General features: G+C 36.3%; 1 protein-coding gene across 2 annotated transcripts in view; it reads left to right on the top strand.

The window, feature by feature from the left end:
• The window catches only part of KIF14 (kinesin family member 14), a 66421-nt gene that overhangs the window by 12323 nt on the left and 41850 nt on the right, over positions 1–12248 (top strand). For both annotated transcript variants that reach the window (XM_031657342.1, XM_031657343.1), the window contains exons 7-15: positions 1180–1232; positions 2089–2119; positions 2520–2627; positions 3830–3946; positions 4742–4857; positions 6027–6199; positions 7594–7741; positions 7986–8049; positions 9640–9824. In XM_031657342.1, the coding sequence (XP_031513202.1) occupies positions 1180–1232; positions 2089–2119; positions 2520–2627; positions 3830–3946; positions 4742–4857; positions 6027–6199; positions 7594–7741; positions 7986–8049; positions 9640–9824 (995 nt within the window). The remainder of the gene's footprint in view (positions 1–1179; positions 1233–2088; positions 2120–2519; positions 2628–3829; positions 3947–4741; positions 4858–6026; positions 6200–7593; positions 7742–7985; positions 8050–9639; positions 9825–12248) is intronic.

Genomic DNA, 12248 nt, shown 5'->3' on the forward strand with positions numbered 1-12248 from the left:
TTGGGAGGCTGAGGTGGGCAGATCGCAAGGTGAAGAGATCGAGACCATCCTGGCCAACATGGTGAAATCCCATCTCTACTAAAAATACAAAAATTAGCTGGGCATGGTGGCACATGCTTGTAGTCCCAGCTCCTCAGGAGGCTGAGTCAGGAGAATCACTTGACTGGGAGGCGGAGGTTTCAGTGAGCCGAGATTGCATCACTGCACTCCAGCCTGGCGACAGAGCGAGAGTCTCTCAAGAAAAAAAAAAAGTCAGCTGCCTTCTTCACTTGCCCATGGTCGTGCCGTTTACTATTGGCAACATCAAGAAACTTAAACAAAACTTGATGTTTGCTTCTATGATTTCTGTATGTTTAAAGCTTCTGCTCACAAAGTTGAAAATGTATAATGTAACCATAAAGAAAAATTTTAATGTCTGAAATTTAACAAATATGTTTTAGAGAGCATTTAAAAGTATATAAATCATAGCTACTACAAGATTTAAAATTCGAATGTCTTACTGAAAAACTAGGAAGATAAGCTGGGTGCGGTGCCTCACGCCTGTAATCCCAGCATTTTGGGAGGCCGAGGTGGGCGGATCACTTGAGGTCAGGACTTCCTGACCAGCCTGGCCAACACGGTGAAACTCCTGTCTACTAAAAATACAAAAGTTAGCCGGTGTGGTGGCGCTGTCTTATAATCCCAGCTACTCAGGCAGCTGAGATAAGAGAATCACTTGAACCCCAGAGGCAGAGGTTGCAGTGAGCCAAGATTGTGCCACTGCACTCCAGCCTGGACAACAGAGCAAGACTCCATCTCAAAAACAAACAAACAAATAAACAAACAGGTAAGACATCTGATGCTAAAATATATTGTTCTAATTATTGTCTATTAGACAATTCTAATACCAGTTTTTAAGAATAAAAAAACTAGTAAGACATTTGATGCTATAATATGTTATTGCATATTGTACTACTATAAACAGTTTTTTATATTGAAGCTGTTTCCTAATGCCTCACAGATTTGTTTTTGTGAGAGCTTTTGTGTGTGTGTGTGTGTGTGTGTGTGTGTGTGTGTGTGTTTTTCCTGGATAAAGACAAATCTCTTACCTTAAACTCAAGATATAGAAAAAGCCGATCATTTAAAATTATATGAAATATTTGTCATACTCCTAATGATGCATGTATTTGCTTCTACTAGCTGAGAGTGAGGGAACATCCTGTTTATGGACCATATGTTGAAGCACTGTCAATGTAAGTGTTTGGCTCAGCAAGGGCAAAGAGTATAAAACAAATGAATAGAGTGAATGTTACTCTCCCATAATCTTTATTGTATTCTCATTGGCCTTCCTAACTTTGAAACCCTGGGTAACTATTTCGCCTTCTACCCTTGATATTGTCCAATTGAGTTTTCCCTCTCTTTCCATAGCGTGTTAGTTACTTGTTTATATACTTGCTTGTATCTTTCACAGTACCTGTAAAGTGTCTGCCATGGAGTATTCATTATACTGAGTATGAAGTAAATATTTGCTTTTTCTCCCTTTTACCCCTTCCGTTCATCATTAATTAAATCTTCCCTCTCAACCTGCTTTTTATACCTATGACTCTAAGCTAAACAGGAAAGGAGGTAGTAAGAAGAGTTAAGAGTTTGATACATGCCAGGAGTCCTTTACTTTCTTTTCCAACCCTCCAAATGCTTTCTTAAAGGAAAAGAAAAGTGATTAAGTATTAACTCAGCTGCATTTAATACATCTGGGATTGTATTGGGACCCATATATACCCACATATAAATATACCTATGCATATACATATGTGTTAAAGTATATCTTTTGGCATTGTGATTTAGACTTCAGTATTAAGATGCTAAGGTGCTTCATTGTGTTAAGAAGAATCATACTTTTTGTTAAAATTAAAGCATTATTTTATTTCCTGTCCTTTAAGAATGGGGAAAATAAAAGATTCTGGGAGAATCAGTAAAATAATATTCATGAATTAGTCCATTGTGACCTTCAGAGAGTAAATATGTAATTGAAATGTTATTATTGTTTTATGAGAACAAGAGTATAATCATCAGTACAATTGATTTTGTCTTTTCACTTCTTAAAAATAGGAATGTTGTCAGTTCTTACACTGATATCCAGGTAAGATTGATTGCATTTTGTCTTCTTTTCACTAGATAGAAAGAACATAATCCTAAATATTTTCTCTTAATTGCTGTTTTACAAATAAAATGTTAGTTTCTTTAATTTGTCACAAACTGATTTTGTTTGTTAAGTTTTAATCAAAATAATTGCTCTTCTATATTAAAAATATTAACCTTCCTGTAAGCTTAGAGTTATGGAAACAGTCTTTTAAAGTTATTATGTCTTGCCTCAGATTTCTATGACAGAAAAAAAGGCAATGGGAATATAAATTATTAAAAGATATGTACTCATTTCATTTTATAAATTAATTACAAATGTGAATATGTTATCTCTCTTAATTTTTATACCAATGAATTACAGTCTGCTGATCTGATCTTCCTTCCTTTTTCCTTACAAGAGTTGGCTAGAATTGGGAAATAAACAAAGAGCTACTGCTGCTACTGGGATGAATGATAAAAGCTCCCGATCTCATTCAGTTTTCACCCTGGTGATGACCCAGACCAAGGTATTTTTTTTCCACAGGCAAAATAGTAAATATATTTAAGTAATTCATGTTTTTCTTACTGTCTTCTTTAAATCAAAAGGTAAAAGTACAGTCATATAAATATATAAATTCAATTTGATTATAGGAAATATACCTTAGTTTCAATGACTTTTGGTCAATGACCAAATGACTTATGGCAGTATACTATTTACCAAATTTTTAAATCAATAATAGATGCTTATTATACCATTGATATGATCATATCAATATATGATAGTATGTTTTAAAATAATGTATAGTAATTATGCAGAGTATTTAGAAAAACATCAGAAAGTAAAAGATTTTTTGAAATTTAGCCCTAGGTTCCACGACTCAGATAGTCCCCTCTAAACATTTTGGTATATAATCTTTCAGTTTTTTTTACCATCACAGTTAAATTCACTTAAAATCACCTGTTAAAATCTGTAACAATTTTATATTAAAATTTTTATAAAATAATTTTTAATAGCTACATAATATTCCATTAATTATTACAGTTTCTCAAGTTTTTCTCTACTGTTGGACATTTATATTATTTTTAAATGTTTTGCTATTATAATGTTGGGATAAGCAACATCTTTGTGCATTAAACTTTTTCTTTATTTATTGTTATTTCTTTAATATAACTGAGTGGTTATGGATTGTAATCTCTTTAAAGTAATTTGTTTTATTTTGGCATAATCTATCCACTGCTCAATATATTCTTTTCAGTAGACCGTGTGAATATTTTTGTGTTATAAATTATCACAGATTCACAAAGGGATGATTTTAGGCCAGGTGCGGTGGCTCATGCCTGTAATTCCAGCACTTTGAGAGGCCAAGGCAGGAGGATCACTTGAGCTCAGGAGTTTGAGACCGGCCTGAGCAGCATAGTGAGACCTTGTCTGTACCAAAAATAAAAAAAAGTAGCAGGTGTAGCAGCATGTGCCTCTAGTCCCAGCTACTCCGGGGCCAAAGTGGGAGAACTGCTTGAACGCAGGAGATCAAGGCTGCAGTGAGCCATGATCACGCCACTGCACTCCAGCCTGGGCGACAGAGTGACCCTGTCTGAAAAAACAAGAAGGGACAATTTAAAAAATAAAAGAGTGATGTGTAATATTTTACAACTTTCCCTTTAAAAAGCGTATATTGTTTGCGAAGTCATAGAACTTAAATTATTTTAATTTAATATCATTTTGCTGTAGACAGAATTTGTGGAAGGGGAAGAACATGATCACAGAATAACAAGTCGAATTAACTTAATAGATCTGGCAGGCAGTGAGCGCTGCTCTACGGCTCACACTAGTGGAGATCGACTAAAGGTAAATGGAATGGTTTTCTCCTTTGGATGAAATTTATTCCTGAGGTCATTATTTTAAGGAGAATACAAACAGAATACACTTAACCTCCCCCCAAATACATCTTTATCTGCAGTTTATAGACTGCAATGCTGTGGCTGAAAAAGAGATATGTACTTTTTGGTTATGATTAACTTTTAAAGAAAATATGAAATAATGGCTGGGCGCGGTGGCTCACGCCTGTAATCCCAGCACTTTGGGAGGCTGAGGCGGGCGGATCACAAGGTCAGGAGCCGAGACCACGGTGAAACCCCGTCTCTACTAAAAATACAAAAAATTAGCCGGGCGCGGTGGCGGGCGCCTGTAGTCCCAGCTACTCGGGAGTCTGAGGCAGGGGAATGGCGGGAACCCGGGAGGCGGAGCTTGCAGTGAGCCGAGATCGCGCCACTGCACTCCAGCCAGGGGGACACAGCGAGATTCCGTCTCAAAAAAAGAAAATATGTTTGAGTCATAACAAAGTTGGTAGTTTATAGAAAAAAGTATTTATAGACAGGCGTTGTGGCATGTGTCTGTAGTCCCAGCTACTTGAGAAGCTCAAGTGGGAGGATCGCTTGAACCTGGATGGTCGAGGCTACAGTGAGCCATGTTTGTGCCACTGCACTCCAGCCTGGGCAACAGAGTGAGACTCTGTCTCAAAAAAAAAAAGAAAAGTAAAAAGTGTTTACTCAGTAATTATATGAGGGGAGAAATATATTTTGTGAAATAAATTTCTTGCTAAGAAGTATTTTAAGTTAAAAATTTTTTTTTTCTTGCATGCAGGAAGGTGTGAGTATTAATAAGTCCTTGCTAACTTTGGGAAAAGTTATATCTGCACTCTCTGAACAAGCAAACCAAAAGAGAGTTTTTATTCCTTATCGTGAATCTGTTCTTACATGGCAAGTATCTTTTGACGTATAAAGAATTGTATAAAATATAGCGAATACTATGGGGAAAAGGATGATAGACTGACTTCATTAACTTTGCGATGGAGAAAGGTGGTAAGCATTATGAATTCTAGAACCAAATTACCTGGATTTGAATCTCAGCTCAGCATCTTATAAGCTCTGTGACGTTGGGTAAATTACTTAATATTCTAGCCTGTTTCCTCATCTGTAAAATAGGAATAAAATCAGTAAGTGAGGGGTAAGTGAGGATTATTAGTTTTAGGGGTGAAGATTATTAGTTACAATTCTTAATACATAATATGTACTATATGAGTGTAAATAACTGTTCTTGTACTTAACTATTATTTGTGCCTGATGTTTGAACATATATGGTACTATCAAACATACTGGTAGTTGTATAAAGAGAAATTGAATTATTTTGTTTCCTTACTACACAGTGACTAATATATGGGTGCTCAATAAATGTTTTCATTAGTGAATGTATATTTAATTTTCAATATGTTACATTCAGATTACATCTGTATGGATTTCATATTCAGTTCTGATAGGCATTTACGATAAGGACTGCATCTTTACTTGAGGGTAATGTGTTTTTATAATTGGTTTATTATAATGTGGTTGCCACCTTGAAACGTGTAAGGGAAAACCTGATTTTTTTCATGTCTTATGGAAGTTAAAAATGGTGGTATTCATTTTGCACTGATATATGTTTTAAGTCTCATACTGTTTTTCTCTAAAATAAAGATTTTGCTTATAGTACAATATAGAATTTTTGTTTCAATGTTCATTCATCATTTTCTACATTTATTGAGCACCTGCTTCAAAAGGTTGTGGTGGCACTGGGAATACAAAGATGACTAAGACACATAGCGCCTTCCCTATGGTAGCTCACAGTCACAAATACTTGATGATTAACCACATTTTAAAATCTCTGCACAGATTGTTGCCTCCTCAAACAATATAAAAAGTATAAGAGAGAAAAAGTGTTTATGAGATCTAGAAATAGTTACAAATACCAGAAAAAGTTTTAAATGGTATTTGAATACAGTATAATAATACTGTATTATATACCCTATTAGTTTGTTTTGTACTTTTTAGATAATTACTGTTATTAAGTTGTTGTAGAAGCAAAGTCTTATTATGACTTTTTTTTCTTGCAGGCTGTTAAAAGAAAGTCTGGGTGGAAATTCAAAAACTGCAATGATTGCTACGATTAGTCCTGCTGCCAGCAACATAGAAGAAACATTAAGCACACTTAGATATGCTAACCAAGCCCGTTTAATAGTCAACATTGCCAAAGTAAATGAAGATATGAATGCCAAGTTAATTAGAGGTGAATATTTTCTCGGAATTTAAAAATTATTTTGCCACAATTTAGTCTCAGGTATTATTAGTTGCAGTCTTAAAATATGCAATTTATGAACATCAGAGGTATTTTTCTATAACTATTTTAATAGATTCTAGTCATCAGCCTATAGTGATGGAGGATGATAGGTAGAAGGACAGATAATAAATAAGAAGAAAGACAATTAGAAAAAGAACATAGAAAACAGAGTCTGGGTAAGGGGGAAACAGTAAGCGTTAAACAATAAATTTACACACTGAGTCATAGATGTGTGCAGCAAAAAACCAATAAAACTATTTACTGTTTTTCTTTTATGACCTCTCTTCCATTGACATTTTATGTACTAGCTCTGCTCATGCTTAGTTCATTGACCCAAAGACAATCTGAACTTGAGTTTCTAGTATAGGTTGATCTTCATTTATGCTAAATACTGCTTTCTGTTTATCTCTAGGTAATCATCAATTTAGGATAGACTTTAATGCCTGCAAGAAATCTTGATTTGTACAGTTTTATCTTTGTTGATGTAGAACTATCATCTTTTCATGCCCCTTTGTCCTCTCGCCCTTTTTAGCAGAAGGTGATAGACACTTCAGATATATGAGCCAGAGAAGAATCTGTTTTCTCTATCCTGGTCCATCCTTGCCCTTTTGGATCCCTTGAGTTTCACAAGTGGGACTGTTTTCATTAAAAATTAGTATTCTGGGCCGGGCGCAGTGGCTCACACCTGTAGTCCCAGCACTTTGGGAGGCCGAGGCAGGTGGACCATTTAAGGTCAGGAGTTCGAGACCATGCTGGCCAACATGGGGAAACCCTGTCTCTACTAAAAATACAAAAATTAGCCAGACACGGTGGTGGGCGCCTGTAATCCTGGCTACTCGGGAAGCTGAGGCAGGAGAATTGCTTGAGCCCGGGAGGCAGAGGTTGCAATGAGCCGAGATTGCACTCTAGCCTGGGCGACAGTGAGACTCTGTTTAAATAAATAAATAAATATTCTGAATTCCAGCTTGAAAAATCTTTGATTTTGGCTGTTCTGCCTAGTGAATAGCCATTCTTTTATTTCTTTACTTTTTAAATAAACTTATTTTCACTTTAACAATTCCCCTTTTGCCTCTCGAAAGTGTCCCACTTTGGTCAATACATTATACAGCTTTCCTACTTATGAACAGAGAAAGTTCATTAATATGGGAGCATATTTCAGGTTAAGACTAAGTAAAGATTTATAGATTATATAAGTAAAGTAAAGCTGATTTCTCCAATATTCTATTTTATTTAGTAATACTGTATTTAAAACTTCAAATGAAATAGAAGATTGGAGGATTATGCTTACTGTGGAAATTATGTATTAGATGTTATTATTCATGCATCTTTGTATAAATCTTCAGAATTGAAGGCAGAAATTGCAAAGCTAAAAGCTGCTCAGCGAAACAATCGGAATATTGACCCTGAACGATACAGGCTCTGTCGGCAAGAAATAACATCCTTAAGAATGAAACTGCATCAACAGGAGAGAGACATGGCAGAAATGCAAAGGTAGAATATAGTCAGTACTCTAAATGCTAAGTGTGTTGCTCTGGAATCATAGGAACTGCAGGGACCTCAAGAGGATACTGAGTCTTTTTCCCTACCTTCCTTATGAATAGAGCAGCCCACTCCCAGATTATCGTATTTTAAATATTACTAGGTAGTTCCTTAATTTTCACTGATTGTCTCTTGACTCTCAATCTTATATATCTGGATGTTTTTAACTCTTATTATTTTCTTTGTCTTTGGAAAGGGTGTGGAAAGAAAAGTTTGAACAAGCTGAAAAAAGAAAACTTCAAGAAACAAAAGAGTTACAGGTATTATTTCAACTTTCTAAACTGATTTGAAAATAAATATGCCAAGAAATAAATATCGCCAATATGCCAATGCATGTAAATTTAATGTTTCAAATACTTACTGTATGCTGACTCTGTACAAAGCAATACCACAAGGAAAATTAATATAAAGAAATGTTAAGATCAAGACTGATTGCTTAGAGCCAGTCCATAAGCTAGTTGGAAAGTTAAAATATGAATAAACCATCTTGTTATATTTACTTTGGTTCTACAAATATATATTAAATGTCTATGCTGTGCCAGGAACAGGGGAAGCCAAGGTTGTTAAATACAGTTTCATCCCTCAGAGAGCTTGTGATCCAGAGAGAGATTTACAAAACATAAATAGAAGACTGAAATGCAATGTGATTTCATTAGATTGAGCCATAAGCAATTGCCATTTTTGTAGGTAAAGAATGGTTGAACACTGGCAGTTTCATATGGTTGAATCTAATGTAATGAAAAGTATTTCAAGTGATTGGAGGAGGGGAGTACTATAAGAATTCAGGAGAAGGAGGGAAAATTCTGTGGTGTGGCCAATCCAACCTCATAGAAGAGGTGGCATTTGAGATGGGCTTTGAAGTTTACGTAAGATTTTAATAGGAAGAGAAAAGGAAGAGAGCATTCTCGGAAGAGAAAATTCTGAAAGTAAAGGTAGAAAAGTTTGAGGTGTCTTTAGAAAGGGTATGTAGATCAGTTTTATTGGAAGCAGTTTATATGAGATCGTAAGGAGATACAATTGGAAAGATATGCTATGATTAGTTTATGTAGGACTTGATTTCCAGGCCAAGGAAATTAAGTTTTATCCTATAGGAAGTGAGAAGCTGTTGAAAGTGACCAGGGATTTACATTTTGAGAGTATCTTTTCAAGAGAATTAACTGGCATAGGATATAAGATGGATTGAAAACAGAAGCTATTGATGGTGATCAGGAGGCTGCTTCCATAGTTTTGGTGTGAGTTGACAGGGGCCTAAGGTGACGGCAATGAAGATACAACAAAAGAAACTGATCTATTCTAAAGACCGTCAGTCAGTATGAATAGATCCAATTTGGTGATGGTAGATTGATATATGAGTAGACTGAGGATGGTGAAGGACAAAGAAGGTAGGGAGATAACAAAGGAGAGATTCTAAGGAAGGAGGAGAGAGTCTAAAAAACCTTTAGGGCCAGGCACAGTGGCTCACGCCTGTAATCCCAGCACTTTGGGAGGCCGAGGCAGGTGGATCACCTGAGATCAGGAGTTGGAGACCAGCCTGGTCAACATGGCGAAACCCTATCTCTACTAAAAATACAAAAATTAGCCGGGTGTGGCAGTAGGTGCCTGTAATTCCACCTACATGGGATACCGAGGCAGGAGAATTGCTTGAACCCAGGAGCCAGAGGTTGCAATGAGCCGAGATCATGCCACTGCACTCCAGCCTGGGTGACAGAGCGAGACTCCGTCTCAAACAAGTAATTTAGTGAGACTTCATATAGAATTGTTCTAATGTTTAATATAGACCATTTGTTTTAGGTGAATTTAACAATTTCATACAGTGATTAAAATTAATTTCTTTTTCTGACTTCTACCAGAAAGCAGGAATTACATTTCAAATGGACAATCATTTACCAAACCTTGTTAATCTGAATGAAGATCCACAACTATCAGAGATGCTGCTATATATGATAAAAGAAGGAACAACTACAGTTGGAAAGTATAAACCAAACTCAAGCCATGATATTCAGTTATCTGGTGTGCTGATTGCTGATGATCATTGGTATGTTAATCCTTTAAAAAAAAAGAAAAGGCACCTGTTCTATATCTTGATAACATGTGGTTTCCTTCATATGGCATATTCATTGATACTTATTGTTCAGTATAATTCTTCAAACCCGTTGTTTAGTCAGGAAAAACATACATTCTGAGTGTGTTGTAAGAATGATAGGTCAGTTACTGTCAATATAAAGTACAGTGTAAAGCTCTGTTTTTGTTTTGGCATACTTGATCTGTTGATTGAAGAATTATAATGATGCACATGAAAATAAACTATCTATCTTACATAACAGAATTTTTGGTTGGATTGACCAATTTAAAAATGTTATTTTATGTGAATTTTGTTCATATGAATGGAATACTTGTATATATTGTTGGAATGATAGTATATGTAAACTTTTTTGACTCTACATTGTGTTTCCAAGATTTATATATATTGGTCCTGTTTTATTTTCACTGCTATGAAGCATTCCATTGTATGACTTTATCTCTTATAAAGTTTAGAAAGCGCTTTTAAATTGTATGTCTAAGAGTAGAGATACTAGGTTGTAGAATATGTGCATGTTCAACTTTAGTAGATAATTTCAAATTATTTTCCAAAATGGATTTTTACTCTCATTGGCCTTGAGAATACCTGTTACTCCACATCCTTGCCAATATTTAGTACTGTCAGACTTTAATTTATGCCAATCTGATGAACCTAAAATAGTATATCATTATGGATTCATTTTACATTTCTTTGATTAATAATAAGGTTGAACATTTTTTCATGTGTTGATTGGCCATTTTTGTTTACTATTGTGACTTGCCTTTTCATATCTTTTGCCAATTTTTCAACTGATTTGTTTATTTCTTAATAATTTGTAGGAGTTGCCAATCCTTCATGAGCTTTTTGGTATAAATATCTTTTTTTCTAATGTGTAACATCTTTTTACTCTCTTTGGTGCCTTTTGATTGATTGAAGTTCTTAATTTTATTGTAGTACCTGGCATCAGTCTTTTCCTTTATGGTTGTCAGTTTTTATGTCTTAAAGAAAGAATGTTCTGGCTGGGCGTGGTGGCTCATGCCTGTAATCCTAGCACAGGCATGTGGGCGGATTGTCTCAGGACTTTGAGACCAGCCTGGGCAACATGGTGAAACCCCATCTTTACTAAAAATACAAAAAGTTTTCCGGGCATGGTGGTGCCCGCCTGTAGTCCCAGCTACTTGGGAGGCTGAGGCACAAGAATCGCTTGAACCCAGGAGGTGGAAGTTGCAGTGTGCCGAGATCATGCCACTGCACTCCAGCCTAAGTGACAGAGCAAGACTCTGTCTCAAAAAAAAAAAAAAAAAAAAAAAAAAAACAGAGAAAGAATGTTCTGGCCAAGTGCAGTGGCTCACGCCTATAATCCCAACACTTTGGGAGGCAAAGGCGGGTGGATCACTTGAGACCAGGAGTTCAAGATCAGCCTGGTCAACATGGTGAAACCTTGTCTCTACTGAAAATACAAAAATTAGCCTGGCATGGTGGTGGGCACCTGTCGTCTCAGCTACCTGGGAAGCTAAAGCATGAGAATCACTTGAACCTGGGAGGTGGAAGCTACAGTGAACCAAGATCACCCCGCTGTACGCCAGCCTAGGTGACAGAGTGAGACTCTATCTCTATCTCAAAAAAAAAAAAAAAAAAAAGAAAGGGGTCTCTATGACCTCTACATTGAGAAAATTTCTCCTAAATTTTCTTCTGGATGTTTTGAAGTTTTGCTTTCACATTTAAGTTATTGAATGTCTGGAATTTTTTATTTGGTGTGAATTAGGGGTCTAAATTCATTTATTTTCCACATGAATAGCCATTTCTCCCAGTAACATATATTAAATAGTTTATTGCTTCTTTTGGGATCTGTAGTGCTCCTACAAAAAATTCCTAAAAATATGGGAATCTATTTCTTCCTACTAATACCCTATAGTCTTAATTACTTGAGCTTTGGAATGAATCTTTATTTATTTATTTTTTGATTCAGAGTTTTGCTCTTTCTCCCAGGCTGGAGTGCAGTGGCGCCATCTCAGCTCATTGCAACCTCCACTTCCTGGGGTCAAGCAATTCTCCTGCCTCCACCTCCCCAGTAGCTGGGATTGCAGGCCTCCACTATTATGCCTGGCTAAGTTTTGTATTTTCAGTAGAGATGGGGTTTCACCATGTTGGCCAGGCTGGTCTCGAACTCCCACCTCAGCTGATCTGCCTGCCTCGACCTCTCAAAGTGCTGGGATTACAGGTGTGAGCTACCACACCCAGCCTGTAATGAATCTTTATGTCTTAATGACTCATGGAGCCTCACTGGTGACACAGCCTCACTGTGTCACCCAGGCTGAAGTGCAGTGGTGTGATCTTGGCTCACTGTAACCTCTGCCTCCTGGGTTCAAGTGATTCTCGTGCTTCAGCCTCCCAAGTAGC

This window comes from Papio anubis, chromosome 1, assembly GCF_008728515.1.
Source record: "Papio anubis isolate 15944 chromosome 1, Panubis1.0, whole genome shotgun sequence".
In the NCBI taxonomy this organism is placed as follows: Eukaryota; Metazoa; Chordata; class Mammalia; order Primates; family Cercopithecidae; genus Papio; species Papio anubis.